At 40.2% G+C, this 19,002-nt stretch overlaps 1 protein-coding gene across 2 annotated transcripts in view; it reads right to left on the reverse strand.

Moving 5' to 3' along the window:
- FRMPD1 (FERM and PDZ domain containing 1) overlaps positions 1-19,002 on the reverse strand; it is a 101,533-nt gene that overhangs the window by 27,584 nt on the left and 54,947 nt on the right. For both annotated transcript variants that reach the window (XM_054500242.2, XM_054500243.2), the window contains exons 3-6: positions 11,804-11,961; positions 10,875-10,977; positions 7,992-8,037; positions 94-201 (exon numbers count right to left, since the gene is read on the reverse strand). In XM_054500242.2, the coding sequence (XP_054356217.1) occupies positions 94-201; positions 7,992-8,037; positions 10,875-10,977; positions 11,804-11,961 (415 nt within the window). The remainder of the gene's footprint in view (positions 1-93; positions 202-7,991; positions 8,038-10,874; positions 10,978-11,803; positions 11,962-19,002) is intronic.

Consider the following 19,002-nt stretch of genomic DNA (forward strand, 5'->3'; position numbering starts at 1 on the left):
CTGTGGAATTCCAGAGGTTCAGGGAGTTATGTGCCAGAAGGCAGCTCACCAGCTTCATAAAGAGTAATTTCAGTCCCTTGACTAGTTACACACCTGGCTGTGTCCACTGATGAGCACCTCTTCAGCAAAGTGCACCTTCACGGGGTTGGTCTTCAGTCTGGCTCTCTTCTCCTCAGTCAGGAAGGACGATTTAGGGACTCCCTGAAAAACGTTAACATGATGCATTTTGGAACAGTGCTTTCATAAAAGCCAAGTATATCTACTCATTTCTTAAAAACAGAAACTTTGATAGCTATTGCAGATTCAATTTAAACCCACAGGAAAGGATGATATCCCATTATAGGTATTTTCATAAAATCTAGGGATCCCAAGCCAGATAATGTTCTCGTGTACCTGAGAATAGTTGGACACTCAACATGATAGCAAAATAGCTGTGATACGATGAAGACAAAGAGTTCCGGCCTGTGAATGGGACTATCTGAATTCCAACTCATATTTTACTGCTCAATAGTTGTGAGAACTATCTCAAACTCAAATTCTTATGAAAGAAAACCAGGTACGTGTGTAAAGCACAACAAAATAACTGTGTGACTTTGGTCCAGTCCTTGCCCCTCTCTGGCCTTCAGAGTCTTCCCGTCTACACAATATAGGAGTTAGACGGGGTTCCCTGAAACTCTGACCCTTATGACTTGCCCTTGGCCCCACTTTGCTCTTATCTTTTGGGAGGTACCCTCTTTTCCCAAGGAAGTAAAGAGAGTCATCACAGGTTGGTATGAGTGTATGGTGAAGCCTTTGGACTAGATTGTATCAGGCCAACTTGTGACACTTGCTGAATAGCATCTTACGTGATCTTCTAGAGCAAGAGGCTGTGACCTTCCTGGATGAAATCCTGATACACTATTTTCCAGCCTAACATCCTATGTTCCCTTGGTGTGGAGAGTTCTTTAGGCCAGCCTCTAGAATGTTTCCACATGTAAGAGTACCAAGATGAAACTCTGGGCCACGTTCTGTGAAGATGGGAGAAGAGATACATAACAACACTCAGGGAAACTGTTGGAAACAGTGTTCGTAGACTCAAATACCAACAGACCAAAGCCATGAAGTACATGAAGTGAACAAGTTGCCCTGAAATTTTAATGCAAAAAGATAAATGTGATTCTCATGGGTAACTAGAACCTTGGCATGACAGGATTCATGACTATGAGTCAACATCTCAAATATATAATTTGCTTTAAAACAAAAAAAAATTAGTAGAAAAGCAGGGAAATAATAATGTTTGCAGAGAAGAAGTACACCTGTAGAAATTACAGAAGGGATAGGAGGAATAAGAGAAAGAAAAAGTTCCAACCCAGAATTAGTGATAAGACTATCAGATTGCTTCGAATGAGCTGAAGACTCCCATACCACTTGAATCTAGGGGGCTTGTGGACCTATAATATGTAACAATTGGTATCATCCACGGAACAGAGAATGGAAGAAATGTTAGGAGACTAAAGATGGTCAAATATCAAGTTTTCCGGAAAATGAACATGGAGGATTTAGCAAAACACATAGTGGTAAGTTTGCCGTTAATTCTTGGCAAAATCAGGCTGGGTGCAGTGGCTCCTGCCTGTAATCCCAGCACTTTGGGAGGCTGAGGCAGGCAGATCACCTGAGGCCAGGAGTTCGAGACTAGCCTGGCCGACATGGCGAAACCCCGTCTCTATTAAAAATACAAAAATTAGCCAAGCGTGGTAGTGCATGCCTTTAGTCCTAGCTACTCGGGGGGCTGAGGCAGGAGAATTGCTTGAATCCAGGAGGTGGAGGTTGCAGTGAGCTGAGATTGCACCACTGCACTCCAGCCTGGATGACAGAGCAAGACTACATCTTAAAAAAAAAAAAAAAAATATATATATATATATATATATACACACACACATACACACACACACATATATATACACACATACACACACACACACATATATATATATACATACATACACACACACACACACACACACACATATATATATAATCTTGGCAAAATCCAAGATAAGAGATGGTCAGAGAGCTTTTAGACAGTGATCACTAACAGCCAATATGGAGTTACCAAGAACAAGTCAGAGCCAATCAAATTCATTTTTCCTTTGAAGATAGGAGTCCATATTGGTATACCAGGGTTCTATGGATATAGTAGTATTCCTTCATTCTTGCAAAGCATTTGATAAGGTCTCCTATAATTCCCCTGTGGAAAAGGCCAGATGCAGTGCCATTAGGTGGATTCATAAACTAGTTGATATATATACTCAAAATAGTCCTGATTTCTAACTAAGTAACTTAGTCTCAATCCTCAACAGTGATATTTAGCAATGCCTTGGTTGAAGCCAGAGACAGTGAACTTGCCAAACCTGTGAAGGACAGAGCTGCAAGGTGTCATCAGATATCAGGCAGCAAGAATTTGGGGGGCAAGGTCAAGGAACTGGGAATCTAAAAGAGGGTACATGAGAAACTTAAGGACCAGAGATAGCTATGGGTCAAAGGCCAGGAAATCACTAAAAACAAATATAAGAGGGTATAAGGAGCTGGGCTGTCAAGAGCTGCAGGGAACAAGATAAAGTGAGTGGTCAAAGCAACAGGTACAACCACCACCCCCCCAAAGACTCAAAGGAATAAAAAATCAGCGGCAGAACAGAGGAGAGATGCAGAGAGAAAAGGAATCTGCAGGAAGAAAACACTGTTGTCTCTCACCTTCGGGAGATAAATCCTGAAAGAATTAGGCCCAGAGCTGGATCATGCTCAAGAAAATCAACTGGCAGGAAACTGAAGGAACTGGAGTAGACTTAGGAAGAGGAGGTTCCCTGACAGGAAGTCATTGGAGAATGACTACAGCTGTCAACTGTACAAATAAGCCTTTCAGCCCCACAATTCCCTGACTGTAAAATCTCAGCATGCCAGAACAGTGGGCAAAAGCAACACGACAGAGATTAATGTGAAGTGTGGTGTTGAGCATCCAAAAAATCAATTGCACAGAATTCAATTCAATTGCACAAGCATGGAATTGAAGGGACGTGGCTTGGAAGCTGTTCCTTTGAAAACCAGCTCAGTATTTAGTTGGTCACCAGTTTCATCCAAGCCGACGGTGTGACTGAGCCTGCGAAAATGTTAACCCAAGCTTGGGTTTTACTAGCGTTCTTGGTGCATGTCCACTCCCCATGGTACTCAGCATTGGTTGGTCACTGGTGGAACTGGGTTCCTTTCTGGGTGCCACTATTTGGGAGGGTCAACATGAAATTGGACTCTTGTCCCGAAAGCTCTCAGAGAAGTGAGAATTCAGAAAAACCCATCTATGAGGAATGGTCAACGGCACAGTTGTTTAGCCTAGAGAAGGTCACTCTTCCAAATCTTCGCCATTTCATACAAAGTGGACTTGCTCTCAACTTCTTGGTGGGAATCACGGGGAAGAAGGGCCATTCTTACATTTGGAACCACCCAACCATGAAACTGGCTGCTTTGAGAAAAAAAACATGCTGACATGAAAATGCCCAACACACAGGCCCCACTGTGGCTCCTGTACTTTTATACCTGAACATCAGCTCTGCTAGCCTGAATATTTTGGCATCTAGAGCATATTATAAACCACCTACTTACATCCACTTCAGCCATCTAATATTTTAAAGAGACAATTCAAAGGCTATGAGCTACTCATTATTCTAGAACTTCTAAGCTCTCCCTGGCTTCTAAATTAATTCATCAGAAAGCAGCAGACCTCAGCTGATAAAATCTCTTTGTGCATGTTTTTCGCTGAACTAAGAGTTAATGTTTAAAAGGGCACTGAAAGGGACACGTTGGAAAACATTCCTGTATCTTTTGGCAATACCCTCTGCCCTGGGCTACACAATGTCACTCACGAAAGCAGCAGGGTTTACAGAGGTACAACAGCATAACACTAAGGAATGTCGGTTCCGGAGTCTACCTGGAAAACAACCCAGCTTCACTGATTTCTGCATGTGAGACCATGGGCGTGTGAGGCCCATGGCATCCTCATCTGTAAAAGGGGAATAATGAGTGTATCTTCCTCCTAGCATTTCCTTTTGGTGCAAATTAAATAAGACATTAAATACTGGTATTAATATTATTACGAATAATTAACGTATTATAGACAATGAATATAGACAATACAGATCTACAAATTTAAACCAGAACTTTTTTCATAAAATTCTGTGTTCTAGGGAAGCAGTAATTAATGTTGCAACTGTGGATTTTATCATTCCTAATCAATTTCAAGTAATCTGAGGACTCCAAGAATCTACCACGACAACAATGAGGCTCCTTGCTAAAGCAAGACATATATGATCATTTTGCAATGTTTTTAAAATTCTTCAGGGCCAGGCGCAGTGACTCACACCTGTAATCCCAGCACTTTGGGAGGCCGAGGCAGACGGATCACTTGAGGTCAGGGATTCAAGACTAGCCTGGCCAATATGGTGAAACCCTGCCTCTACCAAAAAATATAAAACTTAGCCAGGCATGGTGGCGCACGCCTGTAATGCCAGTTACTCAGGGGACTGAGGTGGGAGAACTGCTTGAACCCAGGAGGCGGAGGTTGCAGTGAGCCAAGATCACGCCACTGCACTCCAGCCTGGGTGACAGAGCAAGACTTCATCTCAAAAATAAATAAAATAAAATAAAATAAAATAAAAAATATAAAATAAAATAATAAAATAAAATAAAATATATAAAATAAAATAAAATAAATAAAATAAAATAAAATAAATAAAATATAAAATAAAATAAAATAATAAAATAAAATAAAATAAATAAAATAAATAGAATTCTTCGGAGCAGTTCTGGTGAGAGGCCCAGGAGCAGGCTAGCCAATATTTAGGGCATTTCTCAGAGGCACTGGTGGCCACAGACTGGGCTAATGCCAGTTCTCCCTGAGAGACCTTCAGAGCACGTTCCTCTCTTCCTGGAAATCTTGTAGGAATCTCAGGAGTGGTACTGGACACATACCAATTTTCACCTTCACATACTTTTTATTATTTAAAGGATTCAGCTCTATGCTGTTGCCCTTGCTCCCTACATTAAGTATTTTCTTTTGCTCATTTCTTGGAAACAGATCAGGAAAAAACCTGCCTGATTAAGATTAAGATACTCTCCAATGAGATGATAACCAGCTAAATAAAAAGGACATCCTAACACCTTCACTACCATTTATACTGATTAGATTTCCCTGTTTCCATATTGGTTTCATATTATTTAATAGACAAATTCTGTTAAGAATAGAAGAACTTCCATTTATCGATACATAAAATACTTGGTCTGATATATTTATGGCAAACATCTTCATCTTCATTAGGTAGGTTTTTTCCTACTCTATTTCCAAGAAATAAAAACAAAAGATAACACTTGTCAAATACAGAGAGGAGACAACAATTTCTCTGCTTTCTAGTTTATGAAGTGTTTGGACCACAGAAGGTTTATATTTTCATGTAATCAAATCACCTTTGTTCCACTGTGCTTCCTTCCACACCCTAAATGCGTAGGCAACCTTTCTACAGCCTATGACCAGACAGACATCCATCCATATTGTTTGCATTTTTAGAGTTGAGACTGTATTTTTTCCAAATACTTAAACAAATGTCCAAGTTTGATTTCTTGAATAATTGCCTTTTCTCCCACAGATTTTGAATGCTGTTTTTCACAAACTATATATATATATATATATACACACACACTATATATAGTTATATATATATGGTCATATATATATGGTCTCTCTATATATATGGTCTCTCTCTCTCTCTCTCTCTACATATATATATATATGGTCTCACCTTGTCACCCAGGCTGGAGTGCAGTGGTGCGATCTCAGCTCACTGCAGCCTCGACTTCCTGGGCTCAAGCAATTCTCTCACCTAAGCCCCTGCCAGCTATAATCATTTTGTTTTTGTTTTTGTGTTTGTAGAGATGGGATTTTGCCATGTTGCCCAGGCTGGTCTTGAACTCCTCAGCTCAAGCTATCCGCCACCCTCAGCCTCCCAAAATGCCGGGATTACTGGCATGAGCCACTGCACCCAGCCTCACATACTATGTTCCTATACAGCATCTACTCTTGAACTTTTTATCTGATTACATTGACATGTTCAACATTTCACCAATATCATACTGTTTTAATAATTGTAGCTTTGTTTGTTTTTAAATCTGCCTATCAAGGCCATCCTCATTATCCTTTTTAAAAAAGGTTTTCTTGATAAGTCTCACTTTGATATACTTTGTTAAATCCAAATGAAAGTCCCATAAGAGTTTGCTTGAATTTGTATTAAGTATATATACTAATATAATAACTGATATATTAATAATACTTAGTCTTCCCATCAAGGAGCATAGTATGTATCTCCTTTTATGTTATTTTTTAATATATGTCAGTAATATTCTAGTTTCCTCCACATGAGACTCCCATATCTCTTTCCCTTAAGGTTTCTGTATTTTACATAACTTTTGTCTTTAAAGAAATAGCTTTTGGACTTAACAGCATTACAATCTGTTTTCCAGAGGATCATTTTTATTTTAATTTTTATTACTTTATTTTGCTTTACGTTTATTAATCTTTTCTTCTAACTTCTTGCACTGAATATTTAATTGACTTACTTCTGTATTAAATGCTAAAAACACTCAAGGCTATAAATTTTACTCTGAGTATAGCTTCAACTGCACATAATTAGTTTTAAGAAGTACAGTTCTGGCCGGGCATGGTGGATCATGCCTGTAATCCCAGCACTTTGGGAAGCCGAGGCAGGTGGATCACCTGAGGTCAGGAGTTCAAGACCAGCCTGGCCAATGTGGCGAAACCCTGTTTCTACTAAAAATACAAAAATTAGCTCAGCATGGTGGTGGGTGCTTGTAATCCCAGCTACTTGGGAAGTTGAGGCAGGAGAATCACTTGAACCCAGGAGGTGGCGGTTGCAGTGAACCGAGATCACACCATTGCACTCCAGTCTGCACGACGGGAGCGAGACTCCATCTCAAGAAAAAATAAAAGAAGTACAGTTTTAATTTTCAATTATTTTCTAAATAGTCTATAATGATAGTTTTGCTTTTTCTATTTCACCCAATCTTTACTTAGGAAATTACATTTTTATTTCCAAATGGCTATATGGTTTTTAATTGAATTTTTAATAGTTATTAGCTTCTATTTTATTATATTCGGAAAAAGGGACCTGGACGGTTTTTCATTTGGGGAATTTATTGAGTTTTCTTGGTAGCCTGGTATGTGGTCAATTAAATTAGATTATTAAATGCATTATTAAAATTCTCTATGCCCCTCTTTTTTCATTTTGGTCTATTTGTGGCCAAGGCTAAGAAGTACATATTAAAGTTTCTCACAATGAAAATTTTCTATCAACTTTTGAAAAACTATCTCCTTAGTAGTTTTTCCTTTGAAAATTTGGTTATATACTTTCCCTAAATAATACATAAGGAGCTCCTCGGCCTGTGGTGGTTTAGGATTGCCGCTTCCTCCCTGTGCATCATCTATGCCACACTTTGCCATGTGGTGAGCCTCAGAGCTGATAAAATATTTTCATATCCAACATCTCATTTGGTCCTTCTAACAACCCATTAAACAGACAAGGCAGTTATTGTCATGACCACTATTTTACAAAAGTGAAAACTGAAACTAAATGATTTTCCCAAAGTCATACCACTCAAACCTGTCTTGAAACTCCAGTTTGGTGCCCTTACCATCATCCTACTGTGCCTAGCCATAGGTCTATCTCCTCAGCTGGACCATAAATTCTTGAGGCCTGCACCATATCTGTTTCCTCCACAGTACTTGCATGGAGGAGGTCTTCAGATAACATGGACTGACTGGCCACCCACTGCCGGGCAGCTGTCACCCTCCACCCTTTGCCTTCCCCGCTTACTTTATGAGGGATATCCTCTGGGGGAACAGGGTCTTAGGGCCAAGAATGGTGAAACTAACACACAGGACATAGAAAGAGATTTACCGACGTGCAGCGAACAACTGTGATTGAAAGAGAATCTTCTGCTTCCCTGAAAAAACAAAGAATAAAGACAAAAACATTTAGTCGTTCTGTGTGATGGATGCACGTGCATGCATACGTGTGTGAGCATGTGTGTTAGGGTCAAAAAGACTGGCAGAATGAGTATAAAGCAGCCACGTTTGCCTTAGCTTTTTTGGCTCAGCAAAACTGAGAAAGATATTGGGAAATGCAGCAACCTGCAAAGGAACTTAAGCTGACCCAGAGAGCTCCTCCCACCTGGAGGGAATCTTCATATGTCCACCTCCACCATCTAGTTTATATCTACAGCCACAACATTAATTAAGGCACTTAGCCTTAATTTAGTCCTATACAATGAAGAACTCATCCAGTGACTACTAGTTAGATTTATGTCTCCCAATTTTTTTTTTTTTTTTTTTTTTTTGAGACGGAGTCTTGCCCTGTTGCCCAGGCTGGAATGCAATGGCGCAATCTTGGCTCACTGCAACCTCCGCCTCCCGGATTCAAAGAATTCTCCTGCCTCAGCTTCCCGAGTAGCTGGGACTACAGGCACCTGCCATCACACCCAGCTAATTTTTTAGTAGAGATGGGATTTCACCATGTTGGTCAGGCTGGTCTCAAACTCCTGACCTCGTGATCTGCCCACCTCGGCCTCCCAAAGTGCTGGGATTACAGGTGTGAGCCACCGTGCCCAACCCAAAAAAATTTTTTAGGAGAAAATATGGCAATAACACAGATAACTCAGGTTGCTATTTCAGAAAACTCAGGCTAAACATTTCACTAAATAGAATGAATGTCTGTGGATAACGTTTATCAGATAAAAGCCAAAGAGTTTATGGTGTTTGGGCACACAAAGTCAGTGTAATGAGCCCAATCATATAATCAAGATAGTAGACATCTTTGTCTTGCATTATCTCTTAGATTTCAAAAGTGATCAAATCAAGCAGATAACTGCTTAACCTCTACTTTGTATTAGCGGGCAGAACAGAGAAAATCGATCATATTTTCCTTTCTCTTTGCCACTGCTACCATGGAGAAGCAGTTTGCAAAATAATTTCATTTGACTTCTTGCAATATGAACATTTAGGCCAATTGCTGCTGGTGTGTTATTTCCTCAAATGGATAAACTCAACCCAAGATGTCTAAGTGTCTAGGGACTTCCTCTTTTCCATCTTAAATGAGAACAGGCCTTTTCTGAGATAAATCACAATAAACCCAAATGCAAGTGCTCTAAAAGGACATACTGGCCTCACAGCTATTTGGAGGAATCTGAGATGTTTTCTTGGCATTGTTGTTGTATCTTTTTGTTTTGCTTTGTGTTTTACCTTTTACACGTGACACTGAATAATACATACTGGTTTTAGACACTGGGAACTAAGCTTAAAAAAAGTAAGGCGTCCTGGGATTCTCACATGCGAACACAGCAGAGGGCACAGATGCACAGCACACCTCAAGTCATGCATCCCTGCTCAGAAGCCTTCAACTGCTTGCCCTTCCAGGGGGAGAATCACTCTGAAACATGCTGTGCTGGCATTCAAGACCCTCTATCATCTGGACTTCACTTCCTAGAACTTTTCTCCAGGCAAACTGAACTGCTCAGCAGCCCCTACTTCCCACCCGGTTGCTTCTGTTTGCCTCTTTGCCTGAATCACCCTTCACCTCCATCTTTTGGACCAAATTTTACCCAGCATTAAAGACACAACTGAAATATTTCTGGGCCCTTCTCTGTTTTGTCAGCCTACAACTTCTGCCCAAGTTGGAGGACTCTCCAGCATTTACAGTGTATTTCCTCGGCTTTTCTTTTTTTTCTTTTTCTTTTTTTTTTTGAGATGGAGTCTCGCTCTGTCACCCAGGCTGGAGTACAGTAGTACGATCGTGGCCCATTGCAACCTCTGCCTCCCGGGTTCAAGCGATTGTCCTGCCTCAGCCACCCGAGTAGCTGGGATGGGAAGACCACTTGAGCCCAAGAGTTTGAGACCAGCCTGGACAACATAGCAAGACCCCATCTCAAAAAAAAGGGAAAAAAAAACAATTAATACCACCCCAAAGCCAGATCAGCCATTCATGAAAAAGCACAAACTGAATTATGTATGTATCTTCAAGTTAGCTTTCACCTACCTCTGCTTCTCATCTGTCTTTATACTAGTCATTAGAACAATGTTGAGTGAAAAATTTAAAAGCCAAAGCTTCATGTGCCCTTAAAATGTCTGCTTGTCTTCTTCACTCCTATCAATGGCACTCCTCCATCTTAAAGTCTGGGTTGCCAGTTCCCAGTGCTAACCATATTCACTCATTTAACTGAGCACCCACTGAGCCCTGGTCTCAGGAAATCATTGTCTAGGTAAAAAGCGAGGCATTTTCATAAGTCACAATGACACCAGACAGAAGGTTTGGAGGTGCTACATCAATGAAACTACATATATGCCAACCAAGATGCACCTGCAATTATATTTAAGAAGATATATCAAGAGGGATAAAGAAGAACATATTTGGTAACAATTTAGTTCAATCTTTGGCATATGTTACGATGTGCCTATAAATCCTTAGAGGGTAGGGCCTATGGGTTATTTATGATCATTACATTCCCTGCATGCTTAGCATGGTGTCTTGGGCATAGCAGGGCTTTGACAAATACAGCACTCTGTGCCTCCCAAGCTCTTTTGTAGGCAAGTGAGAGAGAGTGGACTGTAACAGCCACTAACAAGAAGCCGTTTTAATAGATGGAACTCTAAAACGAGGCTATTTTTGCTGCTTTAAAGGAGACTTAGCCTTATTAAAATCAGGGGATCAGTTATGCCATTCCTGTTGCCCATCTTTGTTCTTTGATAATCTGTGCAATTCTGCAGATGATGGAAGACCACTTAGTACCTGAGAATATCGACTGCTCGTTCCCAGGAAAGGTCTTCAGCAGGCTCGTTGTTCATTTGGAGGATCTGATCACCAGGGAAAAGCTTGCCGTGAGCAGAGCCTCCTGTTGGACAGAAAATAAGTAATTGGTGCTCATGCCGGGAGGACCCAGACTCTATGTGTAATAGCGGCACAGTTAAATGGCAACCTGATCCAGTCCCCAGCGGCACTGGCTCACTCCCCCGCCTTCAATCAGGCTTGGGCTCATGTGGATCTTAATTATCCTGTTTATAAACCATGGCTAATGTACCTATCATGTATCACCAACTTCCAGGGATGTTAGAAGACTGTCCTGAGAAAGAAAACTAGCAGAAACCTTCTAAATCAACAGAGTTGGCCAGTAAATCTACTCCATTCATCTCTAAAAAACTCTGGTGTGTATGTGTATGTAAATAGAAATCAATACATTTTAATGAATCCCAGATTAACACACCTCAATTATGAAAACAAGCACTGGACTTTCCCCACCTACTCCTCTCCACCCTGGTACAGCCTCTATTTCACAAGGTTCAAGTGAAAACAAATCAATGGTTTCTATTACTGTCTGACCAGGAAGTATCCCCAGCTAGGAGCATGTGGGGTTCAAAGAGGAGGGCTAGCTTAGCCAAATACTTTCACTGCCCCTGAGACCACCCCGGGAGCCATGGGTGGGCAAAGCCCTAGCCAAGGCCAGTGGCAGCCTGGGGTTTGGAGCGGCAAGTGCACTTGAGGCTTCCTCCCTCCCAGCATCAAAGTAAGGTGCAAAGCCCAAGACAGAATTAGGTGTGCCTTTTCTAACTTCCCAGGTAGGATTTTCTGCATTTTGTTATAGGATAGAGAGATTGGGGCGATTCGGGGCTATTTCCCCTTGAGAAACTAAACAACTTTCTCATTTCCCAGTCACCTCCTACCTGCTGTGACGGTCACCACTGTAAGGGGAAGGCTCTCAGAAATGTGAAATCCGTAGTCCTGGAGGAGGGTGTCTTTGTCTATCTTTACTGTGTGTCGCACAGGGATGAGGGTCTGAGTTGGGTTCCTGGTGGGCCCATCAGCTGCAGCAACTTTAGCCCTGGAAGAGAAGGAGTATGTAAAAAAGAGAAAGAGAAGACTCTAGTTGTTGGTCATGAACTGGGTCAGCCCTAAGCATCATGGAGAAAGACACAGAGCTGAGCAGACACCAACTCTACTCTTGAGACAAATAAGACACAAACGCCACTAGCAGAACTTAGGACTGTCCTCTAAAAGAAAAGTCATATTGCCAGGCATTCTTAGTGAGCTAATGCTAAATATCTAGAAAGCGCCCATGAAGTGCTATGGACACACAGAAGGGGGAGAGCAGTTTCACCTTTGTAGGGCAGGGAATAGGGAATCAGGGACGCATCTGGTACTTGGAAGAGGTGGTATTTGAGCTACACTCTGAGACATGTCTAGGATATAACTATACAGCCCAGATCCTGGCACACAGAAGATATTCAATAACTGCTGCTGAGTGAATCAGTGGATGGATGGATGGATGGATGGATGGATGGATGGATGGATGGATGGATGGACTGACAGAAGAACAGGCAGACGGGCATCCCAGGCAGGACGTACTGCTGGAGTCAGAGGTATAGGAGAGGAAAAACATGGACGGTGAGCAGAAACAAGGAGTTGTCAGGTTCAGATGTTTGATGACGGATAATTTTATAGCAAGATTTTGTCTTTGGTGATTTTTTTCTTTGTTTCTTTATGATGAATTTTGCTTCCCTTTAAGCTTTGTAACTGCAAGGTTTCCAATATAAAATCTCGGATAGCAAGGTCTCCCTCTATATCAACTTTTAAAACATGTATGTTCCTTAAAAGCAGGAAAGTAATATTTTCTGTCTCTCAAAGAGAGAAACCACAAAGCGAGTCACAAGCTATTCTTCATTTGTCTGTGGCAAATGATTTTTCCCTCTAACAGTCAGTGGTTCTTTCTGAGGAAGGTCAAATAGTGATGGGATGAGGTGTTTATTGTCATTATAAACAACAGAAATGTGAAGGAGTAACAGCTGTCTTGGGGCTCTGCGGTTAAGGTCTATCATTTATTCTCATCCATTTACCAAACACTTTCAGGAGCCCTGCCTAATGCAATGGCTCTCACTTATCTGAAAATCATCTCTCTCTCATTTATAATCATCTCCAGTTTCAACAAGGATCCAGAAATATGAAAAACTGTCTCACAGAGCCAAAATGTAAGTGACAAGCACAAGTCCAAAGTCTCGTGTACACTATCCACCAAGGATCCCCCCCAGGCCCTGACTTAGAGCAAATTTAGGCTCTGTATGAATAGATGACCCAGCCCACACAACCTAGAAGCAGAGGGAGTCTTTCTTCTAGGACAGCATGCAGGTAATACCGAGCTGGAGCAGCAGAGAGACCTAATGAGAGGGAAGAAACAGAAAACTGAAAATTCACACTAAATAAAGCCCGTAGCTCTTCCCGATTTTTTTTCATTCTTTTATTTATTTATTTATTTTTTTGAGAGAGGGTCTTACTCTGTCACTCAGGCTAGAGTGCAGTGGCATGATCTCAGCTCACTGGTTCTAAGTGGTTCTCATGCCTCAGCCTCCCAAGTAGCTGGGACTACAGGCTCGCGCTACCACACCCGGTTAATTTTTTGTATTTTTAGTAGGGACGGGGTTTCACCATGTTGTCCAGGCTGTTCTCAATCTTCTGAGCTCAGGTGATCTGCCCCTCAGCCACCCAAAGTGCTGGAATTACAGGCATGAGCCACCGCACCCAGCCTATTCCTGATTTTTTAAAAAACATTTAAAGCTATAAAAAGGTTTTTCTAAATGCAATAAATAACACTCTATACTAAAAGTCAAAAATCAACATTTGACATTACAGGTGCAGTGCCTCATGCCTGTAATCCCAGCACTTTGGGAGACTGGGGCTAGCTAATCACTTGAGTCCCAGAGCTCAAGACCAGCCTGGGCAACATGGCAATACCCTGTCTCTATTAAAAATACAAAAAAATAGCAGGACTTGGTGATGTACACCTGTGGTCCCAGCTACTCAAGAGGCTGAGGTTGCAGTGAGCTGAGATCACGCCACTGCTCTCCAGCCTGGGTGACAGAGCGAGACCATCTCAAAAACAAACAAACAAACAAACAATTTGGTGTTTTATTTAATGTAGTAGGATAAATGCTAATCATAGTTATCAGGGAAGGAAAAATTACAAGAGGAATAATGAGCACAGGAATGGAAAAGTACCACCTTATTATTTTTTGTTTTGTAGCAGATGACATTCACACAGAAAATGATGAACAAAGAAAATTTCTAGTGCCAAAAGATAAGTTTACTGGAGATGCAGGATAAAAACACAAAACACAGCCACAAAAAGCATTAAACAACTCATTAAAAGCAGATTAGCTGAATGTACATTCGGTGTTAAGCATTCTTAATGAGTGAATGCTAAATATCTAGAAAATGCCAAGAAAGGATTCAAGTAACAAAACTAGTGATGTGTATTAATGTAATTCAGGGGAAGAAGGATTTATTTAAAGAAAATAATATAACTTTCCTTAAAGCAATAAAGGAAAACACAATAACTGGGTTAAAGTTATGCTGGGTTCCTGGATGGAAACACTAAGTATCAAAAAAAAAAAAGTTCTAAATTAAATAGAGATTTAATGTAATATAAATAAAAAATTCTTCCAGATTAAAAAACAACTTCACAAATTGATGGTAATCACAGCAATAATGACAATAATAATAACATTTATGAATACTAACTATATTTTAGGGAGTGATTTAACATTATATATATATATATATCACTCAACCCTCAAACTTGTGAGGTGGGTACAATTATTATTCCTGTTTTATAGGTGAAAAGACTAAATCTTGCTCTGAGAGATTTTAACTTGCTTAAAGTCATAAGCTGGGAAGCAGGTTTCAAATTGGGGCTACTTTCTTCAATAGGCACACTAGCGCTGCTTCTAGAGCAGTGCGGTCCAAATGAAATATACACACCGCATACGTAAATTTAAGTTTTCTAATAGCTACATAAAAACAGGAAAAAAATAAGTGGAATAAATTTTAATAACATATATTTTATTTAACTCAATATATCCAAAATAATATCATTTCAACTTGTAATTAATACAAAAAATTATTGATGAGAGATTTTGCATTCTTCTTTGAAATCCAGTGTCTATTTTACACTTACAGCACATATCAATTTGAACTCTAAATTTCTATCAGAAATACTTAGATTTCAGAAAAGTTACAGTTGAAAAGTAAGCACTCCTTTCAGACAAAGGCAATAATCAAAACTGCATAGTGTGGCTTTCACCAATGAAACTGAATAGAAATTCTAGAAAGTCCTTTAAGTGTCTGGAAGTTTCTTAAAAGACTAAACATGGTGTACAACATGATCCAGCAATTCCACTCCTGGGTATGTACCAGAGAGAAATGAAAATAAATGTCTACACAAAAACTTGCACATGAATATTTATGGCGGCATTTTCTGTAAATGTCCAAAAGTGGAAACAACTTGAATGTCCATCAACTAATGATATGGATAAATAAAATACCGTATTCCACAACAGAATATTTGGCAATAAAAAGGAATGAAACATGGATGAAGCTGGCTAAGTGAAAGCCAGTCACAAATGACCACGTATTGTATGATTCCATTAACATGAAATATCTAGAACAGACTAATCTATAGAGACAGAAAGCAGATTAGTGGTTGCCCAAGGCTTCAGGGAGGGAGGTTTAGGAGGTTTGGGAGTCACTGCTAATAGGTATAGGTTTCTTTTGTGGGGGATGAAAACCTTCCAAAATGGACTTGTGACAGTTGCAGATCTGTGAATACACTAAGAACCATTGAATTGTACACTTCAGATGGGTGAATTGTATGGTATGTAAATTATCTATCAATAAAGCAGCTGAAAATAAGTAAATAAAAAAAAATCCTGAAGTGGGGAAAGCTTATAATACAAATAATGAAGAATGGGCATAAACACACATAGTAGATACCCACATTTCACATGCTCAAAGCATGTGAATTGACAACTCTCACATGAAGAAAGCAAGCTGGAAATTAACACAGAAAATGTACAACCTTATTAAAGAAGCACAACTGAAAGGGCTATGGAGTACTATTATGTGTCATACCAAATATGAATAAAAATAATAAGGCCCAACATGTACTAGTCCTGAGATTAAAGAATGACAATACAAACTGGCAATTCAATCTCTCTAGGAAATCATTGGTGAAACTGTAACATGAATTTAAATTTTAAATTTGATCTTCTGTTACCATTTTGACTGGTATTCCTTGAAGTGATGACCACAAAGGAAAAAATATCATATTATTTATCCTGGACCATGAGTTCCTAGAAGACAAGGGTGGCGCCCATTCATCTCCGTGTCTCCCATGCCTAGTAAAGTTCTAGAACAGAGGATGAGTTCAATAAACCCTGGCTCTTAAATATTCAAAAATATCAATCTCAGCTTTATTTAGAATAGTGGGAAAACTCAAAACAACCCGATAGGGAATAGATAAACCAAACACAACAAAGAATGACCTCGAAGACTCTACATCAAAAAGTATTATGGGCCTATAAGCTTCAGACATACAAAGAAACACAACCTAGAAAATACCCTTCCAGAGCACTGTGTAAGCTATGGTTTACCCTTCCTAAGTGAGAACTGGAATTATTCTCCTCCTAATAATTCCCCACCACCCACAGAACAAAAGCCAAACTCCTCAACCTTGCCTTCGTGGACCTGTGTCCTGAGGCTTCAGTCCCTAGCCAGCATCCACCCACCACTCCCCTTCCCAGGCCTTCACTCCAGACTGATCTTACCTCTAACAGTTTTACCCCTGGGCCTCAGCTCACACAACTGCCTCTGCAGAAAGTGTGAGGCCAAGTCAAGGTCCAGCTCAAAGGTCACATCTTCTTTCTCTGATTTCCTAGCCAGACGTAAGTTGTCTCATCTTGGAGCTCTGACCCTCTCTTATGGCCCCGAGCATCCAAACCTTTATTTAAAGTTATCTGACTCCATATATTGTTACCCTTAACAGACTATTTATTCCTTGGAAACAGGAACCACATTTTATCCACCTCTGTATTCCTCACATTGTCTAGTGAAGATCTTTGCTCACAGGAAGCATCAGTGCTTATTGGGCAAATAAATAAGCAAAATACTGTACATATCTAATATGTTACTGCTAATGTAGTTGTACCTCTAATATAATTAGCAAAAAGTGAAAATGCATATACAACCAGTAATAAACAGCAATTTGAATATAAGTAACAGAGATGAAACTTTGTCATTTTCCTTTATGTTTGCTTAACTCGATATATAGCTCAACCCTATGACTATTGCCCTAATCAGAACTTCTCTTCTCCGTGTCTCAGAGCTCAGTAAATGGTATCATAAGGATAATGACAATTGCTCAAGCCAGAATCCCAGAGTCATCCTTGACTTTCCCCCACTCTTATCCTTCAGATCACTCACAACACGAGAAGATCTCAAAAAGGGTCCATTTCTTTCCATCTCCACAGCCACCATTCTGTTTCAGGCCCCCATCACCAGCCCTACTGACAGGTTTCTACTAGGCTGCTAACTGGTCTCCCCACTTTCCATTCTCGTCTTTCCTGAATGATTCTCCATCTAGCAGCCAGACTGATTTTATAAACACAATTCTGTTCATGTGTCTCCCCTGACTGAATGGCATAATCCAAAATCCTGAATATGGCTTAATACAGCTCCTGCCCATCACTCCAGCCTCTAGGACCAAGTCATTCATTCTCTTTGATATTTTTGTTCCAGTCAAACTAGCCTACTCTAAGTTCCTCAAACACATTGGCCTTTGGACAAGCTCTTCCCTCTGTCTAGAATAACTCACCTGCTTCCAAAACACACACACACACACGTACATGCGCACACATGCACACACACACACACACACACACAATTTCCCCAACATATCCAATCATGCTGTCTACCTGCCCAACTCCTACTCAGTCTTCTGATTTTGGCAGAAATATCTCCTACAAAATGCACCTACAGACCAGTGCAAAGTCTCTTGTCCTCTCTGGACTAGTTTGTGTAGCAAGAACCACGTATTTCTTGTCCCATGTGCTGAACTCAGTACCAGCCATAGAGTAGGGCTTAATAATTGTTTGAAGAACAAAAGAAAGAACAAACCTTACTACCAGGTTTCAACAGAATCCATTTTGATGCTTTTCAAATGGGTAGGCTCCGTTATCTTCCATTTGGCAGAGTGCGGTCCTCCACAATGGTGGACAAATGACATTGCACTGTATTGACTAATCCCTGGACAGTGTCAGCGGCTTTGGCCCAAAGTCTGGATTTGACATTTTCCCCAAAGGCCATGTTCTAGCTTTTGTTTGGAAAGGGATTAACCTAAGTACATGACCAAACCGTGGCCTCTCCTCATAGAGAACATTTAATATTGACAGTAAGCTAAAGGAAATGATCTCTGTAACAACATTTCCTCCTCTGAAGCATCTTATAAATATCAAACTAAGCACTGATCTCAAAACATGTTTCTGCTGCCTTTGTAATCGTTTCAAACCATAAATGTGAGGTCATTTCTGTGATCTTAACACTGGAAGAACAGAAGCCCTATAGTTACACTAATGAAATTCCTTCCAGATAACTGGATCTCCCCTAAGGTAGAACCAGAACAAACATGTTACATTTATCATGAAAACAGTCTCACATAGATGAATTCTACTTTTCATAGCTCATAAGTTTATATTGAGCTGGTTAATAACACTGAAAAGGAAAACTACCAGATGGATACTGATTGCACTTCACATATTCTCTGGCTTTTTATCTGCTCTCTGATATGTTGGAAAATATATTCTACCTCTATCCTATAACAACAAAGAATTCACCTCCGAGTTCCAGCAGGATGTGGAGAAACAATTTTGAATCTATGTTTAAACACTTTATTATGTTCAACTTGAGTGATTTTAAAAGCTAAATCTGGTAGAAACTGGATTTCATAATGTGTAAAGACGATTCAGAGAAACCAGAAATAGAGGCATCAGTCTGTACCAGAAGGAAATGTAGCATGTAATCACAATCATAGGAATGT

This window comes from Pongo pygmaeus, chromosome 13 (genome assembly GCF_028885625.2).
Source record: "Pongo pygmaeus isolate AG05252 chromosome 13, NHGRI_mPonPyg2-v2.0_pri, whole genome shotgun sequence".
NCBI classification, from domain to species: Eukaryota; Metazoa; Chordata; class Mammalia; order Primates; family Hominidae; genus Pongo; species Pongo pygmaeus.